This window comes from Telopea speciosissima, chromosome 1, assembly GCF_018873765.1.
Source record: "Telopea speciosissima isolate NSW1024214 ecotype Mountain lineage chromosome 1, Tspe_v1, whole genome shotgun sequence".
Lineage (NCBI taxonomy): Eukaryota > Viridiplantae > Streptophyta > Magnoliopsida > Proteales > Proteaceae > Telopea > Telopea speciosissima.
The window spans coordinates 74,550,560-74,573,906 of record NC_057916.1 but is presented as its reverse complement, the minus strand read 5'-3'; the positions used below and the strand labels follow the sequence as shown (position 1 = coordinate 74,573,906).

Below are 23,347 nucleotides of genomic sequence, written 5' to 3'. Positions count from 1 at the left end.
TTATAGTACAAGTTTCTTCATTTTGTAGTGGTTGTCATGTTTTTTATAAGGATTTTTTTTTTTTTTGGGGTGGGGAGAGACCATGTTTTGCACAAAGCCCTTGATAAATTAGGTCTGCGAGCATCTGTGTGGTTCCTTTAAATGGGTTGCAAATTACGGAATATTTATGAAGAGAGCACTACCATGCTTCTTTTCTGACCCCAGTTCTAATTCTAAGCCTCTTTTTTCCCCAGATATAGATCTGCTTTTATTTCTTTGTATGGAATGGCTACACACCCCCTGGACTTTGCCTATAGTAATAATAAATCTGAGGATCAAAAAACCACCTTGTACACCCCCTTTATTTAAAAAAAATTAACCCCAAAAGTAATAGTTCGTTAGGCAAAGATGACATGGGCTTTACTTTGAACATGAAATGACTCTTTTACCCTTTGACCATACCCTTAACAAACCAATCCTCTTCCCAACCTCACCATCCTTGTCTCTGGCGAAGAGGCAAATATTATTCCTCCTCCAGTGAAGAGAAGATCAGCCAAGTTCCTCTATTCTGACGCATTCTCTCAATTGGGTACCTATTGAGACCTTCAACAGAGACAGCCTCACCAATAGATAACTCAGTACTTAGTATGGTGTATCCTCTTCCATCCATTTAAAACTCCTTGTTCTTCTTAAAGGAGGAGTGATAAGTTTTGACAAAAATAGGAACTCAGAAAGACTAGTAGCAGGAGGAAAACGAAGAAGTTTTTAAGTTCTTTACAGGAAAAAAAAGGGTTAGTTCAACCAAGGAAACTAATTTGGAAGGACATGGAATCCAAAATCCATTTGGATCTTGAAATGTGGTTTTTGGGTATTGCCTAATGCTAAACTTGCCTCGCAATTAAAACCAACCATGTCCGATTCTTTACTTACATTCTGCGTGTTCCCTTTCTCCCCCAATTGCAATGAACTCCTCTGTCTTGCCCAATGCCCACTGACCGCCACCCCTCAATTGTTAAATCTCTTTTAGTTCCTCCAAATTAAATCATTCTCTCTCATCCATGCCTTCTCACCATGAGTTCTTCTCAAGGCATCCGCAGCAACTGCCGTCCCCATCTGGGCAGCCTCTGTCGGCACAACTAGAAAACTGACATGGAAGAGGATCAGATTTTAAGCTGCCCCAATCTCGCAAGACCAAGCCCATCACCTGAGAGAATGTGCCAGAACATGGCAGGTCTCTCCGTCGGAAGAGGAACAGGACTGGTTCACCTCTTCGCCGGAGACAGGAATGGTGAGATTTGAGGACAACGATTGGTTTGTTAAGGGTAAGGTGAAAGGGTAAAATAGTCATGTCCAAAGCACCCACGTCATCACTTAACATCTAATTACTAAGGGATTGTTACGGGTAATTTTCCCTCTTTTTTGGTTGGGAAATCGTTTGAATATGGGTGTCTCGGGATTCTTTGAAGCTTATGATGAGGTTTTCGAGTGTGTTGCAGATGCTACAGTCGACGACTATTGTCAACCCCCAACTTTCGAATTTTTTTCGTGTACGGTTCCCTGACTGGTGCGGTTCCCTAGTTCCTCTCACAAGAGGAGGGTGGACCCCACTTGGGCAGATTATTCGATCAGGTGCTCCGGGTGGGTCCCACCCACCTCTTGTGAGAGGAGCTAGGGAACCGCACCGGTCAGGGAACCGTAGACGATAACGACTCCCCAACTTTCCACATATCTGACTCTTGTATTCCCTCTCCCTTCCTCGTAGATCGCACTTCTCTTAATCTAAAGTTAAAATTCGTGCGAGTGACCAAGATTGGTCCAGAGATGGAGGACCCAAGATGTCCAATCAAAGGGTGGAAAACATTTAGGATGTTTTGTGAGCTTCTTTTGATTGTCTAAAGGGTTTTTTTTTTTAAATAATTTTAAAATGTACTTAAGGTACTATGATGTCATTTTTTTATGTAACATATTTTTGGGATACACATAAAATGATATGATTTAACCCTCAATGAAAGAAAGAAAAAATGTCATAAGAACTATGGCAATAGATATGAGGGCTAATAGTTGACATTTAGATCATTCCCTAGATTTTCAACAGTTCATATTACCACATCACTCTTTAATGTGGCAAAACTAGGCATATCCTAATGGAACAAAAAACTTTTGGTTTTATTTAATTCAACCTCCTCGTGTTGTACACAAAGTTTTAAAATACGGAATTGGAGACAGAATCGGACAGTGATGATTTTCATGCAGATCAAATCAGAATCAGCCTTCAAGAACCCAATAATAGGTCCACAGATCAAAAAACAGGGAAATTTCTACAGTAGAGTGCGAATTAGCTGTATCGATCAAAATCATAATTGGTCACAGCTAATTCAACGATCCGATTCCCAAATTTTAAAACCATGATTGTACCAGTGTTGCACTTGGCGTGCACGTGCGATCCAATCAATTATCTTCATTGTGGATGCCCTCTTGGATGGTAAAGTATGCAATCTAATTCTCTATCCATCTGCACTTGGAAGTTTCATTTCATTCTCTTCGTTAAATGTCACCTACCAAGAATTATCCAAGAGACCATACACACCTACTCTTGTACTGCATTCAGTATGAGAGACTTGCATTCTGGGTCATCAAGAAACTAAACCATAAAATCTCTCAATCAGGAATCATGTGTAACCCAAAACAAACTCAAGGCATGATGCAAGCTATTCACATTTCTAATAACAAGAATCGATCTGCAAATCCATGTTAAAGTTAAGTTTCATGGCACAAAATCCAATCCCTCAGTTCAGCATGCATTGCTGCTGTTGCTCAACAATTCCGATCAACACATAAATAATACCACAACCATACACAATCAACCAAACTTAAACGAAGTCAAGAACCTGCACCCCATTATTAGTAAGAACGAAGTAGCAAAATATTATGTTAATAACCATCCACATGATCCATGCCACCAAACACTATCATGACGAATGTTTGTAGGTATGGAATTCAAAACCCATGCCTGGTATAATACTGCCACGATTTAACTTAATACTCCAGCATACCAACCACATAGATGATGAAAATATCAATAATTTCCAACCGTAAAAACAGGGTAGAAATCTTAGAATTTATCATTATCATTCTACAAAATGGACCTTGGAGGACCTCTTCTCTAAAACAGATGGTGAACAGCCTCCTATCAATTATTTCTCTCAAACACTAGTGATTGTCAACCCACGACAATGTCTTCCACCAACACAACCTTTTAACACAAAAAACTAAAGCAGCATAAAAACAGAACCCATAGTTGATCTGGCATCTAGTATGGTTCCACTGGTGTTCGGAACTTTGCTCCCGCATAGATTGCAGCAGCCCCAAGCTCTTCTTCAATCCTAAGAAGCTGCATGCCAGAGAAAACAAAAAATTTTAGCAACAGCTTCCATGTACACAAGTATGCACAAAAACATAAGATCCAGCTCTGCCATATTTCATGATCGACTAAAGTATAGTATATACCAAGGATCAAGAACTTGGGTTTTGACTAGGTTTCAACCTGGATGAAACCGAGATTTGGTCGAAACCAACTGAAACTAGGTCAAAACCTGGTACTTTCTCCCATTCATGGGAAAACCTTGGTTGGAGGGGTTTCTATCGAAACCAAGTCGAAATGAGGTATTATATAGGCCTGGTTCAAGGTGGTTCAACCATATCGAAACATGATCGAAACTGTCAATACCGAGTCGAAACCATGTAGTTTTTAAAATACCCGTCCATCTCATCTCGAAAACCTACGAAACCGAGATATCTCGGTGGTTTCGACAGGTTTACAACAATAACCATGCAAAACATGCTCATCAATCAGGGACCATAGTGCGCAACTAAACAACACCAGTCATCGCACATATGGTAATGCTAACTTTGCATTATATTAAAGAGTTAGTATGACAATTATACCATGATGTTACACAGATATTACATTAGAAAACCCCTGATATGCAAATATGAACCAGCATGCAATAGGAAAGCAATATCAAAATCAAATGACCAGGATTCCAATTATAAAATAATAAGTCAGCAATATAGTGCTAGCTCAAAGCTTACCTGGTTGTATTTAGCAAGGCGCTCTGATCTGCAAGGAGCTCCAGTCTTGATTTGGCCCTGTTCCGACAAGCACAAAGTTCAAGATACAAAGCAAATTTAGGAGTGTCAATTTGAAGCCCAAACAGGGGGGGGGGAAAAACATAACCAAAAGCAGATGGACCAAATTCCTTCTTGGCCGGTTTCAATCTTCAGTTTAGAAAAATGCTCAGATTTTGGACAGTTTTGATCTTGCCTGATTGGCCAAAAATACCAATAGATGCCCATAATTCTTGTTGCTTACTTGCATATATAATCATTGGGTTGTAATTAATTATAGCTACTAAAAATCAAAATAGATATTTAAGATTGACCTAATAAGAACTCAATTTAGGGATGCTTGAAGTTAGTATATTAGTTATACTGGTTATTATATATTAAAAATCAGCAAGGGACCAAACACCTACAAATTAACCCAGACTGAACTGAAAACCGAATGACCAATAAATAGTCAGGTTGCAGTCTAGACTTTAGGACTGATAGAGTTAATCAGTTGATAAGCCTGTGCAAATTTATTATATGAAACCCTGATTTATAGCTCCAATTGCAATGCATCAACAAATAGAACTCTTTTTTTATACATGGAGAAACAAAATATTTAGTTCAAGAAAAAAGGGGGCAAGGGAGAGAGACAGAGAGGGACATACTGTTGCCAAACCAACTGAAAGGTCGGCAATGAAAGTATCCTCGGTTTCACCACTGTAATGAACAAACAGAACTGAGTCAGCCATGATTTTTCACATTAAAAACAAAATAAACAACTGAACACATATCGAACCTTCGGTGGCTTGCCATTACACCCCAGCCAGCACGTTTGGACATTTTGACAGCCTCAATACTCTCTGTGACAGAACCGATTTGATTAACCTGGAACCACACAAAAATTAAATTGTATAGGTTGATAAATTGTGTTAAAGAATTATAAGCACCATACTGCATTCTGCACAACAGGATGCAATTCCTATCTGTTGAAACACAAAAACCAATTAAGCCATGTGAAGAATCCAAATAGTTCTTTTCTATCTCTTACATCCTGATTACTGTAGGCAATCACCAAGTTTTTACAATTAAAAGTTGGGAAAAGGAATGCTAACCGGTTGCTGGGCGCGGCGTGTACCTGCACCCGCCCAGACACAGCCCAGCACGAAAAGACCGGTGCACCCCTGGTCCTTTCTGCTTTTCCAGGGGGGGTGGACTTGTCTTTTTGCGCTGGGCTGTGTCTGGATGCAAGTACACGCCGAGGCACAGCACCGGTTAGCGTCTTTCTCCCTTAAAATTACAAATGTACACCAATGTGTCAATGGTAATAAAGAAAATAACGGTGCACCAGATCACATAAAATGATTGAAAGCCACACTTTGTCAATGCAGATAAAATGCACTGATAATACCTTCAACAGAAGGGCATTGCATGACTTCTCCTTGATTGCCTTCTCAACACGCTGTAACAATCACAAAGAATACAGAAATCAGAAACATAATTATGTTCTTTTGGAATTTTAGTAGTAGTTAGTATATAAGGCTACTTACCTTGGGGTTGGTGACAAGAAGGTCATCCCCAACAATCTGTACTTGTTGGCCAATTTCAGAAGTCATCTTGGCATAATGCTCCCAATCATCCTGATCAAATGGATCTTCAATGGATACAATTGGATAACCACTCACAAAGGACTTGTAAACATTTTTCAAACTGTCGCCTGAAATCTTCTGTGATCCATCATTGTTCTGCATGCAGTGAAATCATCCATTATTGAATACATGTTCCACCAATTTTTTGTTTAATGAATATAATAACGCGGCTTAGGATCTATTGTAAAGAGAGAGAGAGAGAATTTCAGACAAACAATAACTACCAAAACTTGATCTGGTGTTTGAAAAAACGTATGGAGGCCCAACATTGGATAGTAGTTGGATATTAAATCTCAGTTTGAGAGTTTCAGTTAAAAATGAGTTAAAATTTGATAACCTCGATAATTTCCCACTTTCAAACAACTAGGTGGATTTTTTGGGTTTGTTTGGAGACATAAACATAATGTTATTTCTTACCTCTTCTTTGAAATTCAAATCATAAGTCTTGTCCTTGTTTTCATAGAACTCTGATGCAGCAACATCCATCCCAATCACCACCTGTTAGAAAATCCAAAATCAACAAACCCAGAAATTAAACAAGCGGATAACTGAATTAGTAGTAAAAACTTACTAATAAAAGATTAAAACTGCGAAAAAATATGTTACTGGTGAAGAAGACATACTTTGCCAGTGTATCCAGCTTTTGCTATAGCTGTCTTAAGTAATTCTAGACCCTCTTTATTTTCCTGCATGTCATACAAACATTTCAAAATAAAAATTTATTATAGACTTTCGTTATTGGAACCCTCTCTATTTTGATGTCTTACTGTAGGGAGTGAGATACTAAGATTTTCCCAGTTGTATTTTTTAAGTTGGTCTGGGGAGACAAATGCAATCAGCTCAAAATAGATGACAACATGGGCTTTGCTGAGTTGATTTGAGTGGTGTAGAGTTGAGCCCACAATGGTGTCATCATTATGAGACAAACAACTGAAAGTCACAGTCCAGACATCATTATTAACTCTTGCAACCGATCTGTTTGGCAAGCTAAATTATTAGCAATTTTAAGGAAGGTGGGGAGGGGGAAGAAAGCATTGAGATGAAGATAGATGGATTCATGCAAAGCATATAACAGCCACCAAAGCTTACTTTCAGACAAAAACTTCCATTTCAGTTTCACAAAATGACAATCTTTCTCTACAGAGAGTGAGGAAAGGATAAGAACACTCACGAACCTGAATGTTGGGTGCAAAGCCACCTTCATCACCAACATTAGTGGCATCTTGACCATATTTTTTCTTAATTACAGCCTGTTAAAATAAAGCATAGAAACTTGCTTGGTCAATGAGACACAGTGTTAATTCACATTCATAATGAAATAGGAATAACCAAAGATGTACCTTTAAATGATGATAAACTTCTACACCCATCTTCATTGCTTCCTTGAAAGTAGATGCCCCCACAGGAAGGATCATGAACTCCTACAGAACGTGAGAAGAGCAAAGGGTAAATTTTTATTATTTATTATGATTATTATTATGCGTAAGAAGAGAAGAAACAAAACATTTATTCATTAAGTGAAATCAACGGGAAAAAGGGCACTACCTACTCATAGATTACTCATTCAAGTATTACCTGCATTGCCAGTTTATTTCCTGCATGAGAACCACCATTGATGACATTGAATGCAGGTACAGGTAACACTAAGGTTTTGTTCCCAGCAAGATTGGCTATGTGCTGAAGTAAAGTGACAAAACAACAGTGAGGCACATAATAAACATGACATATGTCAAAGGAATAAATAATAATATTCCAGTGTCAAAAATACCTGGTAGAGTGGGATATTTTTCACACTAGCTCCTGCTTTACAGACAGCAAGTGATACAGCCAATATAGCATTTGCACCAAGCTGAGTGGTTGAGAGGAAAACGGAACTAAGCAAATACGGTAGTAAAATAACAAGCAAGATGAAAAATTGTTGCATCTTGATAAAAGAAAACAAGGGATAAAATGTTCATGGAACCTTTTGTTTGCACCAACCCCACTCATTAACAGTCCCATCTAGCTCTTGCACCATGAAGTTGTCAATTTTAGTTTGCTCTGTTGGATCCTACAAATGTGTCCAGGAAACAAGAAAATAAGAAATAGTCAGTCAGTTATTTTCACACTTGAGCTAATGAACAAAGAGACAACAACAATCAAAGCATAGAATGTACCTTTCCAATCAAAGCAGGTCCGATGATTGCATTGACATTACCCACAGCCTGGTCAAGAAATGGTACAAAAAAACTAAGTAAAAACATACCCATAGCCCAATAACTTCAGGACTACTCTAATTCAGTCAACCAAACATCAACCTAAGTAATTCAGTAGAGTGCAAAGAATTATGTATAAATGAGCCCCCCCCCCCCCTCCCCCTTTTTGAGAGCCTTTAAGGAAACCCAAATAAACACAAAAATAGATCCTACTTGTTTGTTTACAATCACAACAGAGAACAGCAGAAAAAAAAAGGCACTGTGCTTGGGTTAACCTTAAGGACACCCTTCCCAAGATAGTCGGAACCTCCATCCCTCAACTCCAAAGCCTCGTAGACACCTTTTGTAAATCAACAACATAAAGGTTACAACTTAGTGAATACCACAGAAACAAGCAAATAATCTGTTATAAATAGCTGCCAAAAGATATATATTCTTTACCAGTCGAAGCACCGCTGGGAACAGCAGCCCTAGCCAGTGTTCCATCAGAAAGAGTAACGTCCACCTGAAATTTTCTTTACACTTAGAATCCATGTATATAACAACTCAAAATGCCGATGCAATCACAAGAAATAAGATTTATCAAAATAAACATCTCTAAATGTAATCGAAAATGCTTCAGATCGGTCAAGTAAATCATCCAAAAAACTGTACAAACCGAAATAGTGGACCAAATCATTGTTAAATAAATCAGAAACTGTAAAAAAAACGAAGACGAACGAACTTAATGATTTCATATTCGAAAAATGAAATTGAAATGCACTTACTTCGACGGTAGGGTTTCCACGGCTGTCGAAAATCTGCCTAGCTTTAACAAGCTTGATCGTCGCCATTGATCGTTCAGTCGCGGAAAAAATGTGTCGGTGTTTCGAAGACTCGAACTCTGAATGATCTCTAAATGAACTCCGTCAATAACAACCGGAGAAAATAAGGGCAGTTGAGGGCAGTATTTATAGGAGTGGTAAAGTTCATCTACCACTCTTAAAGTCTTAAAGTATTCGCAGTCGTCAGATCAAAACACGTGGAAATTTCACGGGTGGACGGAAAAAGTGAACCCTGTGATTTCAAAACTTGGGCGTCACGGAGTGGTGGAATTAGAAGTTTTTCACGGAATGCTCCTGCTCGCAGCCGCCCGCATCTAACAAGGATTAAAATGGTATATTCTTGTTACCCAAAAAAAAGCGGAGTATCCGTCATCCGTGGATTCTAGTGGACCTGTCCCAACTGCCATGGCCCACTTAGGGAAGGTTTCTAGTTACCTTTTTTTGTTGGGTAATAAGATGGAAAAAAACCCTTTACATTGTTCTAATCTTGCGGTGAATTGCAGTGTGGGTTTGAGAGCTCGATATGTGGAAGATGCGACATCCAGCGGTGTCGAACTTGAGAAGAAAGAAGAAGAAAAAAGGATAAATTATCTCAATCGAAACTCAGATCACCCCCTGGTTTTTGAAAAAACTCAAATCACCCCCTGGTTTATACCCCAAAATGCCAAATTAGTACCTACCGTTAGTTTTTTTCTATTAAGTGATGATGTCAGCCAGTTAAAAAAATTTAAAACCCTAAACTACCCTTGACCAATGTAAAATTATTTTTTTACCCTTGGATCTAAAAAACCTAATATTTTTAGGATGAGGGAAAGCAGAGGGGAATATTCCCTCTTCTTCCCCAAATCAACAAAACAGAAAACAATAAACGGTACTGATCCAGGTGGGATTTCAGCGGTGGTGATGCTGCAGCGGCGGCAATGTTGCACGGGGGCATAATGCTACTGATAGCAGAGTCGCTGGCAAGCATGGGGAGCTAAGGCCATCTACCACCTTCGACCTTGTCTGCCCAGACTGCAATGGTGGTTCCTCGAAGACTATGAAAACCCCACCCCCTCCCCCTAATTCCTCATTCCTCTCTCGTTCTCCAACTTTTTCTTCTCAGGTTAGTTTCTGTAACGAAAGAGGATAAAGATAAGATGAATTCAAATTCAAATTCTGAGTTGGCTAAGTCAGCGCACATAATCAGGACTTCTAGTTCGTTGAGGGCTCCTCTAACTGAGAGATAAGAGTTTGAAGCAAACTCAACTTGTATTTCAAATATAGATAACGTTGTACAATTCAAATTACAGTTACACAATGATTTATAAATATAGAGACCCTATCGACAAATTGTCATAGGGAAGAGTTCCAACAATTCAAATTCTCTAACTTTGTATCATCCGGCATTGACCAAGGTCACCATGACGAATTCTAAGAATTCCACCACTACTGCTTCTGCAAATCCATCCTCTACTCTGATTTCTCTAACCAATATTGTTTCCTTACTGCCTATTAAGCTTGACCGTACCAATTATCTGCTCTGGAAGTCCCAATTTCTTCCTCTCCTACATGCACACGATCTCTTTGGCTTTGTTGATGGCAGCAACAGATGCCCACCAGCAACTTTATCTCCCTCTTCAACGTCTTCTTCTCCTGAACTCAGTCCAAATCCTGCATATACTCTTTGGCGCAGGCAAGATCAAATCATATTAAGTTGGATAATATCCTCCCTCACCGAAGGAGCCCTTGCTCAAATCATAGGTCTCACATCCTCTCATGCGGCTTGGAGCACTCTAGAACGCACCTATGCATCCCAATCCCAAGCTCGCATTATGCAATTGAAGCTTCAACTGTTCCAGCTGAAGAAATGAACATCCTCCATGGCTGAATATGTTCAACGAATTAATGGCTTAGTTGATAATTTAGCTTGCTGCGGCACATCCAGAAGTTAGTGAACCCGATGTAATCTTAAGCATTCTCCAAGGCTTGGGTTCTGACTATGAAGCCTTTGCAACTTCAATCACCACAAGGTTGGATCCACTGCCGCTTGATGATCTTATTGGTTTATTACTCAGCCAAGAAATCCTTAAGGAGCAGCGGACATCACATGTTGATCTTCCCACAGTAGAAGCCAATGTTGCTACAAAATCAACAACACCAAGTGCAAATCGTGGTAGAAGAGCCAACTACCGCAGCCGTAGCCACGGAAACTACTATAACAACCGTGGCCGTGGTCAGTTCAACACCAACCAGCAGCAGCGCCCTCCTCTATTGCTGACCCCAACCTCATGTCAGATCTGTCATCGAACAAATCACACAGCTTCTACCTGCTTCAACAGGTATAATCCAAACTACCAGCCAGTCAATCAACAAGCACCAGCAACAACCACTGAGACTGCTCAACAAGTACCAGCTGCAACATGTGACTATGCATGGTACCCGGACTCAGGTGCTTCTCACCACATCACTTCTGATTTGGCGAATTTGACAATCAACTCAGAATACAATGGCACTGATCAAGTGCGGGTTGGTAATGGGGCAGGTTTGCAAATAAAAAATATAGGCTCATCTAAAATTCCTTCTTCCTCTCATTCCTTGTTTCTAAATAATATATTACATGTTCCTTCCATTACAAAAAATTTACTTTTAGTCAGTAAATTTACATTTGACAACAATGTAATTGTTGAGTTTCATCCAAAATCTTATTATGTGAAGGATATCAAAACAGGGAAGATACTACTGCAAGGAACAATTGAAGGTGGCCTATATAAGCTGCAAAAGAATGACTTGCCTATCTCAAGTCAAAATAAATCACTGCCAATCGTCCATGTTGGGGAGAAGGTGTCCAAGGCTGTCTGGCATGATCGCTTAGGACATCCTTCATTGAAGTGTTTGGATTCTGTTTTACGCTGCTCAAGTCTTCCATTCAATAAATTAGCAACATCAGTTTGTGTTTCCTGCCAGCTGGGAAAAGCACACAAGTTGCCGTTTGAAGCAAATAAGAGCACTGCCCAGTTTCCCTTCCAACTAGTGCATTCGGACATTTGGGGACCCTCTCCATCTCCATCAGTGCAAGGTTATCAGTATTATATTTCCTTCTTGGATGATTATAGTAGATTCACGTGGGTCTTTCCACTTGTACGCCGTTCAGAGGCTCTATCAATATTTCTTCAATTTAATTCACATATTGAGAACTTCTTCAATTGCACTATTAAAAATTTTCAATCCGATGGAGCTAAGGAGTATCAAGCCTTTAATCCCTTCCTCAAACAAAAAGGGATAACGCACCAATATTCATGTCCTCATACTTCTGAACAGAATAGAAGAGCAGAGCGCAAGCATCGCCATATTGTAGAGACTGGCTTATCTCTAATGGCAAGAGCTTCAATACCACTGAGTTTCTGGCCAACAGCCTTTGAAACAGCCGTATATCTGATAAACAGGCTGCCTACACCGGTGCTTGAAAACAGGTGTCCATTCAAAGTTCTTTTTGGTCATGATCCAGATTACAAGTTGCTTCGCACATTCGGCTGTGCATGTTACCCATGGTTGAGACCCTACAACAAAAATAAATTGCAGTACCGATCGACCCAGTGCATTTTCCTTGGCTACAGTAATAGTCACAAAGGATACAAGTGCTTTGACCCATCTATGGGGCGCACATATATATCAAGGCATGTAACATTTGATGAGAACCGGTTTCCCTATGCCCACCAAACCAAAACCAGAACCCAAATCACTTCACCCAGTTCCAACCCAGTGATTGTAACCATTGATAATATATTACAATCACCCAACCATGGCCAAACTCCACAACAGTCCAGCCCACGGATTCCCACCTTTTCAGGTCACCACCAACAACCCACTCAAATAATAGAGGTCCTTCACCCACTGCACAAACCGAACCGTTAAGTCCACCGAATTTGGCCCAAGTACAAACCATCCCATCACTTCCTCTCTCACCAACCCACCAACTGGATACTTCATTAGACCATGACCCAATCACCACACCTATAGTGTCACACCCCTATCCCGATAAGGGATAAAGTACAATATCAGGGTATGATTGGGATGACACGCGTTATCCCACCTCATCGCCAGGATCTCGATGCAGTGGCCAACTCACAGTCATAAATTAATATTCAAATACAATAATATCAGAGTGCGAAAGACAAAGGAATATTACATTTCAAGATAGGTCAGAGTTTACGGAAGCGTAAATGAAATAATTATAAGATGTTCATTGGCTAATGATAATAAGTAACATAGTTATAAAATTCCTATGATCATCAAGTAGCTACCAAAAAGAAAAAACATAAAAGTTTAGACAAAGCACAAGGCTCTCAAAAATAACAAAATGGGAAAGATCCCAAGTAACAGTACAGCCCATAGGCACAATCGTCATGGGCAACCATCGCCATGATCCTCAGTCACGATCTCTGGCTCCACAGTAATCATCTGCATCAAAATCTAAAAAGAATGTGTACACGGGGGTTAGCTCCACCGAGCTAGTGAGAGAGAAAAGGGGATGCACAATCACACAATCACAAATAGTCCATGGTGCATGCCATTATTAATTCATTTACCACCTAACACACAATGCTAAGTCAATGGGTATATGCTACTGCAATAACTAGGGAAGACACTGTGGATCCTTCCATTCTCACCACAATGCAACCTCAATTATTACTATGGAGCCCACGTCGATCGTAGTCATCACCACCCAGAGGCAGACCCCGATAACCATTACTACCCCCTGGCCTGGCCTCTCTAACTCTCCATAAGCAGCAGGTGCTCTGGCTACCCAACACCTAAACCCCTGTTGATAAGGGTCGTAGCATAGGGAACTGAGTCTAACCACAGATATACTATATGAATCCTATCGTGTTGAGAGGTACATCCGGGTGTATCAACGTCCCATTCCATCTAACACCCGGGTACTAGCATAACACGACGCATACAGGCAAGAATGAGATGCAATATACAATTCCACGTAATTTGGGGGTTCCGGTGCCAGTACTTCCTGGCATCGTAACCCAACACAAATCCATATCATCCTAATCATCATCATCGAATAAGAATAAATGCAAATATACAATCATGCTTGAATGATAATGTCACAATATAATTCATAAATGCATAAATAAGCAATAGTAAACAAGCTCAGACAGTCACCCAAACCCACTCACCAATTACTTCAAATAGAATTTGTATAAGCGCAACGATTCTTGCTCAAAATCACTCCATTGCACATATGTTGGCGCCTATGAAAGTGAATAAGAGTGTGAGAGAGTGTAGGGGAGGCCTCATAGAGAAACCTCACAGTTTACATAAGTTATAAGCCTTGAAAACTGCGTCGGAGGCAATGTCGGACTCAGCAGAGATCTACCTCCGACCTTCACTGCAGGCTCTGGCCACATCGGAGGCAACGTCGGACTCAGCAGGCTTACCACCGACCTTGAATCCGACCTTTCCTGTAGGCTCAGGCCACATCGGAGGCAACGTCGGACTCAGCAGGCTTGCCTCTGACCTTGAGTCCGACCTTTCCTGTAGGCTCAGGCCACATCGGAGGCAACATCGGCCTCACGCAGAGCTCTGCCTCCGATGCAACCCAGGTACGATTTTTAAGGTCCTTAACAACCCAGATTTGCCCCATTTGGTTCTTTAAATTCCAAGGGACTAGGGAGGGGGTGTCCTATGGTCTATTAAGGTCTTAGAAGCACCCATCATCAAATGATTGAGGGATTTAAAGAATCAAATGCTCAAAATCCAGATTTGGGGCTTCCTTTGGTGGTTGAAACTCTAGAATCAAAATAGGTTTAGTAGGAGGTTAAAATAGAGGTCTTTATAGGACTGAAATACATTAATGGAGTCCCAAAAACACAGCTTAGGCTAAGCCATTTGGTTCCAAGAGGAAACCCAAACTTAAGACTAAAATTAGGTGAGCCATCTAAGCTCAAAAAGGACATGGAGGGCCTTCCAAGCTCAACCGAAAAGAGAAAAGAGAAGGGAGAGAGGCAAGAGTGTTCTTGGCCTACCTGATTTGAGGTACACAAGAGGTCCTCCTTGTAGATCCAAGCTCAAGCAGCCGATCCCACCTTCTTCTCCTTCATCTCCTTCATCTCCTTCTTCTCCTCCTTGCTGCCTCCTCTCTTCAAAGCTCTCCTCTCCTTTCACGATTAGGTTAGGAAAGAAAATGAGAAAGACTAAGGAATAGCCCTAACTCTTATATCTATAGATGTGCCTTACTAAGGCCTGTTTGGCTAGGGCCTCTTAGCTATAAATCTAGGGCTTGTTTGGGTTGGGTAGTTTAAATGTCCACTTAGGTGTTGTTTGGGTAGGATCTCTTAATGAACCACAAACATATTACCCATCTAAACTCATTACCCACCTAAACTCAATTAAACACCATTAAGATACAACTTGGGCCCAATGGGCTTCATTTTAGAATAAAGATTGGGTCTTGTTTGGCTAAGGTCTTTTAATGTCTAAAGTACATTAACCTATTTCAAGCATGACTTAGGCCCAAGGGCCCACTTAAGAGGTCACCAAAATAGAAGGGAGGCTAGGGTAGTAGTCAACCATGACAAGGCACCAACAACATCCTCGATAAAGGGAATGTGGGCCCCACATAAGGTCTCACTCAAAATAGCCACGACAACAGCATCGGATGCACATAGGACCCTGCATCCTATGCAATAGAAAGGGCAGATAAAGTATCAAAAAGGTCCGGGCTTGGGCCCACACCTCAAGGACTTCGAGAGGAAGTAAACAAGCAATAAAATAGGTTTAGTAACCTACCCTTTGACCATCACGGTGAAATGCTCACAGGCAAACAAGGCAACACAGTCTACTCACCATAAGGATAAATAATAAACAAATAGGCTCTCGGGTGCGAGTGTAACATATAGTCTCACCCGAAATCCCTAGCCCAATTTCCCAACCTCCCCCCTCCATGCCTCAACCTGCACCAAGACCAGCCCATCCCATGATGACTCGGCTAAGATCGGGTGTCACCAAACCGGTTGAGAAATTGAATCTTATGGCAACCAAGCATCCTATCTCCACTATGTTACTGTCATCCTTGACGTCTTCTGATGAAGAACCAACGTCATACACTAGTGCAAGTAAGGAACCAAAGTGGAGGGAAGCCATGAGTGAAGAATTTCATGCCCTTCTAAGAAATGGAACTTGGAAGTTGGTGCCTTACCACTCATCCATGAACTTGGTTGGTAACAAGTGGGTCTACAGAATAAAAAGAAATTCTGATGGGTCAATAAGTCGGTATAAAGCACGTTTGGTGGCTAAGGGGTTTCACCAAAGAGAAGGGATCGATTATTTTGACATTTTTAGTGCAGTCGTCAAACCTGCAACCATCAGAATGGTCCTATCCATTGCAGTGTCAAGAGGGTGGTGTCTACGATAGTTGGACATTCAAAATGCTTTCTTAAATGGAGATTTAAAGGAGGAAGTTTTCATGAGCCAGCCACAAGGGTTCATAGATCCAGCCTACCCAAACCATGTGTGTCACCTACAACGTGCTCTCTATGGGTTAAAATAAGCACCCCGTGCATGGTCTCATAGGCTTGGCCAATTCCTAGTATCCCTTAGATTTAAGTCATCGGCAGTTGACACAGCCCTATATGTGCGTTCCTGGAAAGATCAAATTATCTATCTACTGGTGTATGTAGATGATATAGTAGTGACAGGAACAAACTCACAAATGGTGCAGGAGCTGATAGACAACCTTGGAAAGGAGTTTGCGATCAAAGATTTGGGAGATCTAAACTACTTTCTTGGTGTGGAGGTTTTAAGAACCTCCAAAGGGTTACACCTCTCACAATCCAAGTACACATTGGACTTAATCCGAAAGGCACAAATGGAGGGTGCCAAACCGTTGCCTACTCCAACGTCTACACAAGCTCTAGCTCCGGCTGTTGGATCACTATTTGATGATGCTACTCTATATCGTAGCACGGTGGAAGCACTACAGTACCTGACCCTGACAAGACCTGACATAGCCTTCGCAGTGAACAAAGTGTGTCAGTTCATGCACAGCCCTACCGTTGATCATTGGGCAGCGGTAAAGAGGATTCTTCAGTATCTCAAAGACACCATCGATTTAGGACTTCAAATTCGACAATCTGACACACAGAAATTACTTGCATTTAGTGATGCTGACTGGGCAGGTAGCCAACATGATCGTCGATCGACCAGTGGATATTGTGTTTATCTTGGTCAGAATTTAATATCATGGAGTTCAAAGAAGCAACAAACAGTGGCACGCTCATCCACTGAAGCAGAGTACAAGGATATCACCTACACCACCCGTGTTGTACTGTGACAACATCGGGGTGACTTATCTAGCAACCAATCCACTGTTTCATGCTAGAACCAAGCATATTGAAATTGATTACCACTTTGTTTGTGAACAAGTGGTTGCGAACCAATTATGCATTCGGTTCCTTCCCAGTCAAAACCAAATTGCAGACATCCTCATGAAGGGCCTACCAGGGCCACATTTTCGAATTTTGCGAGACAAGCTCACCATCGCCATTCGACCGTTTCACTTGAGGGGGAGTGTAACGGAAGAGGATAAGGATACGATGAATTCAAATTCGAATTCTGAGTTGGCTAAGTCAGCGCACATAATCAGGACTTCTAGTTCGTTGAGGGCTCCTCTAACTGAGAGATAAGAGTTTGAAGCAAACTCAACTTGTATTTCAAATATAGATAACGTTGTACAATTCAAATTACAGTTACACAATGATTTATAAATATAGAGACCCTATCGACAAATTGTCATAGGGAAGAGTTCCAACAATTCAAATTCTCTAACTGTTTCTTTTATTTTCTCCCTTCTTTGTCTCTCTGGTGTCTTTTATAGTTCCCTAATCTTCATCTTCGTATTTCTCTTCTTCCATCAAGTTTCTGAAATCCTTCCACTACCATGCTCTAATGTTAGAATTGGTTTTTTCATCAGGGAGAGCTTGATCTCTCTCAAATTGCATTATTTTGACCTGAACTTCTGGGATTTGAAACTCACCTTAGGGGTGACCAAAATCCTGTAACTTGAGACCCTTATATTATCCTAATCATGAGATCTAAACTGGAACTCAGACCCACTTTAATCTTTCTATCAGCCATGGTTTCATTCGATTACTGTGGGTCTTCATGTTGCTGAAGCACTTGATGGTGTGAAGGATTTACTAGTTTAGAGAGTTAGCAACATACTTTTGCCGCTAGGATTGCCGGTCTCCCCTTCCTCCTCTCCAGCTCCAGCACCATGGAAGTCCCCCCTCGATTTCTCCGCTCTCTTCGGCCCTGAAATCCGTCAGTGATCGACGACGACGATGCAAGTAAGACCCAGACGTCTTCAATCCCTTCCTCTTTCTCCATAATTAGCTCTAAGAATTCAGAGCCTGAACCTCCGGTTTTGGTCATCGCGAGGACGACCCACCACCTCCACCACCAATCGGAGTTGCGACAAAGCTGTCGGCAGCATTATCCGACTGCGGCCGAGAGATCTCCACCAACATCTTCTCCGCCGATGGTTGTGCTCGGCCTCTCCATTGCAAGTGACGGAAGCAATTTTCTTTTCTTTTTTTTAAATAAAAAAGGTAAAAATGTCATTTCACTTTTTTATTTGATTTAAGTTAACGTTGTTACTTTAGAGGGGGAAGGATGAGTTTTTTCAAAAACCAGGGGGTGATATGAGTTTCGATTGAAAACCAGAGGGTGATCGATAATTTACCCAAAAAAAAAAATACTACCTTGTATCAAGCTCGTACTAAAGGATGAAGCTTCATGCACTATAAGATTATCACCAATAAGACTAGAATGTAGGTCGAACTTTATGCAAAGAAAAAAAAAAAAAAGGGTTGTTAACAAATGCCCCCTTGAAATGGCTATTTGTCCAAATGCCCTCGAAAACTTATCTAATTACAAACTTTTCTTATTTTCAAAACAATGTAGCACTTTGGTCCAGTCCGTTAATTTGAGACGTTAGATATTAGTTTCAGGGAATCTAATGACCAAAATGCCCTTTTGATAAAAACTCATCAAAATTAAAGAATTAAATGACCAAATTGCCCTCATCTTCCCCAAATCGTTTAAGGTTTGAAACTGAAAATCAAACCCTAAACCATTTGGGGAAGATGAACCCTAAAATCAAACCTCCAAAATTGAAGTTGCAGCAATTCATCAGAAAATGTATGGATTTAGAGCACTTGGGATTGGGAATTATGCTCCATTAAACCTCGAAGATATTCGTCTGATTTTTAACTGAAAATCAAACCTCCATTGTTTCAACCATTTTGTAAGAATCCTCTGCTTATCGTCTAATTTCTAATTTTCCCATTTTTCAAAATTTACAGGCGATAGAGATTGGAAAAATCAGATTTGAAGAGATTGGTTGTTTATTCTTTTTAAATCATCAGAAGAAGAATAAATTCTTTTTTGGATTCATGGGTTTTGTTTTCCTGATGTTCTTGCAATTAATATTGCAGGAATTTATCTTCAATTCTCGAGAATTTAAACTTTATACATGTAGATGGCTCCCTTCAAATACAGAACCAAAAGCTTTAATCTTTCTATGCCATGGTATTATATCCATTACACCAAAAATATAATATATTTCATGTAGCAAGTAAGTTTCCATGATTGGTCTGTTTTTCCATATTTGTTGCTCCTAATTCATTCCCGGCCTTCATGTTTTCCTGGTGCTCATAGGATATGCCATGGAGTGCAGCATCTCAATGAATGGTGAATGGAAAAGAGTATACTTAACCTTCTTGTTCATGGCTGAATTGAAATTCAAAGAGAGCTAATGGGTATCTGAGTCTCTGATGCAGGAACTGGAATTTGACTTGCAAGGGAAGGTTTTGCAGTATATGGGATTGATTACGAGGGCCATGGGAAACCAAGCGACCCAGAGTTGCTCTGCCGAATACCATCGAATACCAGATGCAAGTCCAAAATCTATTAGTATGACACTCAGATAACTCATCTTCCCCAAATCTCTTGCTTTCGAGATGGGTTCAAACCCTAACCGATTTGGGGAAAAAAAATTTCAATTTCAAACCCAAAACAATTTGGGGAAGATGAGGGCAATTTGGTTATTTTATTTTTTAATTTTAATGGGTTTTTATCAAGGGGCATTTTGGTCATTAGATTCCTTAAAATTAATGTCTAATGTATCAAATTAACAGATTGAACCAAAGTGCTACACTGTTTTGAAAATAGGGGGAATTTACAATTAAAAAAGTTGTTGGGGGCATTTGTTAAAAACCCAAAAAACAGAGAGGAGAGGTTTCCCATAATGCTGATTTAAGAAGGAATGTGTAATCCACACCGATGAGGGTTTACAAACTATACCATCCACATGGGGCGCACATGGTAGAATATGAGAGAGAATGTTGGTATGGCCTCCCATGGCTCCTCTCTAACACACCCCCGAGCTGGGATCATCCAACGCGGCAACAGACGTTGACACGTGCCCTGTGTGCCATTCCGACGGCTTGGATCGATGAAACACAATTGGGGTGTGGTTTACATGTGATGGAGAGAAGGATTGAAATCATTTTTACTTCAACCAATAGGCTTCGTTTGGTTGCAGTGGAAATTAAAAGGAAGGGAATGAAAAATTTTAAACTTACCAAAGAATGATGCTTTTTAGAGATGTAATTTTTACTTTATTTTCAAATTCAAGAGATTTGAATGCAAAATAAACTGAACTTTTATAATCAAATATGGAATGATTTGAAATTTAATAATATAATCATGTAGTGTAATGATTACAAAAGTTTATTTTTTAATTTTTAAAAAGTTCAATAACCTTAGATTAAACGATATCTTTGCCACATTTGTTGTATGTATATGTTCTGCGGAGGTGTCTAGGTAATTATAATATCATGGTTAAGGTTCAAGTAGTAGCTTTGGACATGGTTTGTGGTTTGGGAGCAATTGTTACAAATGGAGTAATTAGTGTAAGGTTCCTTGATGCAATCCCTTTTCTATAATAAGAGAAGGATTTTAGTATGGCTTCACTTTCCCTGTAAGAAACATAGTAATTGTATGCTATGGTTGGGCTTTACTTATTTCTTTTTTATGTATAATAAATTGTTCATAGATATATTACTAATATTTAATATATTTAATCAAGTAAATATGGCAATATGGCCATAAAGGCCCTGAACTCTAATTTTCTTGTATATTCCTTCTTTCAGTTTATCTATTTTTTTTTTTCATAAAAAAAATATGACAATTTATGCCACTCCTAAAAGAAAATTTGATCACTTTTGCATAAACTTCCTAGATAAAATCACTAAATTACCCTTAGTTCTTTTGAGAAAAAAAGAGAACATTCTCTCTCTCTCTCTATATATATATTAGTTCTAAAACATGTTTTTAATTGTGTTTAATTAGTTATATAACTAATACCTCACTTTTTTTGGTAGAACTAATACCTCACTTCACTCCTCATAAAGAGATAGAGCCTCTAAATATGGGTGGTAAGCATGGGCACTTAGGCAGGTTTAACCGATTCCACTTCAGCCCAAACATACTTGGGAATAGGACCACTCAAAGTTTGAAGGAACAAAAAAAAAAAAAATTCATCCATAGTGCCTTAATCTTGTGGTGCCACGTACTTTGGGCTTGAGAGTTCGACACATGGAAGATGCGACATTTAATGGTGCCGAGCTCAAGAAGAAAGAAAAAAAATTCAATCGAGCTCGCACCATTAGATGAAGCATTTTCCATGTGTGGAGCTCTCAGGAAAAACTACAAGGCAACATAAGATAAAGGAATTGCAGAGGATTTTAATCTATGTTGAGAAACCATTTGAAATTAAATTATCTAATGCAAAAATAAAACGATTGAATCCAAATTGGTAGAGAGTAGGTTTAGATAAACTTGAGGGTTTGGAAGGGTTTAGGATTGCATAACATTTTATTTTAATTAAAATTTTATTTTCTAAATTGTTACGAGTACGATGTATATGGATAGGGATATTTAAAAAAAACACAAAATCATGTGTTGTACACTAATGGCATGAAATTGTGTTCATTAGTTTAATTTTGGACAAATTGAATGTGATTTTCAATTTAGGCTGAACAGTCTGTTCACACACAAAGGCATTAGTTTGTATCTAGGCAGAAGAACAGCTAACGTTCTTTTTCCCTAAGATTTTTTAACGGAGTTAAATTTGATAGCTCAACAGAACTATAATATCTATAATGAATTGGATTTCTTCACCTCAATTTAATTGGCAATTACTCTATTCAAAGCATGGTTTTAGTGCAGTATTGATTGGGTTATCGGTCACTTGCAAAACCGATACAATATCAGCATGAATCAAACAGATTTACCCCTGATTTATTTATAAAAAAAAAGCGGGTTTTTGATTGTTTAACCCCTTGTCCGTACTGTCATCGATACAGTATCAAAATGGTATCGAGATCAGCAACTAGCAAAACTAATACATATTGTCTGATACAGGCAATACAATACCGATACCTTAAACCATGGTTCAAAGCTTGAATTTTCATTTATTTTTATTTACTTTATTTTGCCAAAGTAAGGAACTCTATGTTCTATGGAAGTCAGCACACACAGGATAATAGGAAATATGTGTATATCGTAAGTAAAGCTTAACAAAATGCTTCATTTATATTTCCAACATGGTAGTTCAAACGGTAGTTCACCTGCCACTCAAATTTGGTGCCCAAGTAGGCTTCAACCAACTTTCCTTATCTACCTAACAAATTTTATTCCAATCCAAGATTTAACTGTTTATATGTATGGAGAAATAAAAGTAATAATATGCTAAAAGAGACAATGAACCAAGGATCAAAATCCAAGATTTGCACTAGTGTTACATTCTGAACCAATTTGTTTCTTTATTTGGTTTTCAGTTTGCTCAGTGAGGATACAATTTCTACTGGTACGAGAATATCTTTGTTCTTTTTTTTCTTCTTCCTTCAAATACATCAAAAGAAATTCTTAGCATATCCCTGAATAAAACTCACACCAAAATCTACAAATATCATAGCACAATAAACACACAAGGGATCAGATTCACAGGCCACTATCCAATATCCATTAACATATATTCTCACAGGCAATCAATGGCAAATGCATCCTACAGTGTCTTCTGCAACTCAGGGAAATATGTAAAAACTACCTTTTGTCCAGAACTTCTTCATTAGTTACCTTAGTTGGAACTGGAAATGGTGCTATATAAATGGAACCACAATCTTCAAGATGCTGACATTCTGTTCTTCCACCAGACCCATACTACAGTACCTTATTCCTCATCATCTGGGTAGTAACTACCTGTCAATTGTAATTCATCTATTCTATACTAGGCAGATACACCAATTACCTTCTCCTCCACATTCAAGTAGGTTGTGATACCTACAAAAAAGAATCAAGACTATTTTCATTATGCAATAAGATCAAGAGAATTTTATATGCATTATAGTTTTCCGGAGTGGGAAAGCAGCCGCAACTTGTATAATTTCAATTCTTTCAAATGCAACAGAGTGCCAGGAACTTAAGTAAAACAATAATGGAGATGATAAAGTACCAAACTAACATGGTGCATCCT

General features: G+C 39.4%; 2 protein-coding genes across 2 annotated transcripts in view; one reads left to right on the top strand and one right to left on the bottom strand.

Annotated features, from left to right (window-relative positions):
* Positions 1 to 3,086: 3,086 nt before the first annotated feature.
* Positions 3,087 to 8,803, bottom strand: LOC122645270 (enolase 2). Its single transcript, XM_043838598.1, has 17 exons — positions 8,698 to 8,803; positions 8,372 to 8,435; positions 8,206 to 8,270; positions 7,892 to 7,939; positions 7,699 to 7,785; positions 7,504 to 7,584; positions 7,311 to 7,412; positions 7,076 to 7,156; positions 6,911 to 6,985; positions 6,359 to 6,421; positions 6,153 to 6,233; positions 5,637 to 5,831; positions 5,498 to 5,548; positions 4,886 to 4,974; positions 4,755 to 4,806; positions 4,072 to 4,128; positions 3,087 to 3,370 (listed from the first exon to the last, which is right to left on the bottom strand). The coding sequence occupies exons 1-17, from the start codon at positions 8,761 to 8,763 to the stop codon at positions 3,290 to 3,292; spliced, it is 1,338 nt and encodes a 445-aa protein (XP_043694533.1). The 5' UTR covers positions 8,764 to 8,803; the 3' UTR covers positions 3,087 to 3,289.
* Positions 8,804 to 15,805: 7,002 nt separating this feature from the next.
* The window catches only part of LOC122654449 (uncharacterized mitochondrial protein AtMg00810-like), an 87,209-nt gene continuing 79,667 nt past the window's right edge, over positions 15,806 to 23,347 (top strand). The window contains exon 1 of the mRNA XM_043848542.1: positions 15,806 to 16,093. Within this exon, the coding sequence (XP_043704477.1) occupies positions 15,806 to 16,093 (288 nt within the window). The remainder of the gene's footprint in view (positions 16,094 to 23,347) is intronic.

Excerpts from the sequence above, each read along its gene's own strand:
- LOC122645270 (XM_043838598.1), bottom strand. The coding sequence starts at position 8,763 with ATGGCGACGATCAAGCTTGTTAAAGCTAGGCAGATTTTCGACAGCCGT. Across the intron at positions 6,234-6,358 it reads AAGCTGGATACACTGGCAAA|GTGGTGATTGGGATGGATGT; the intron begins GTATGTCTTCTT and ends ATTTTCTAACAG. Across the intron at positions 4,129-4,754 it reads TTTCAGTTGGTTTGGCAACA|GGCCAAATCAAGACTGGAGC; the intron begins GTATGTCCCTCT and ends TTGTCGGAACAG.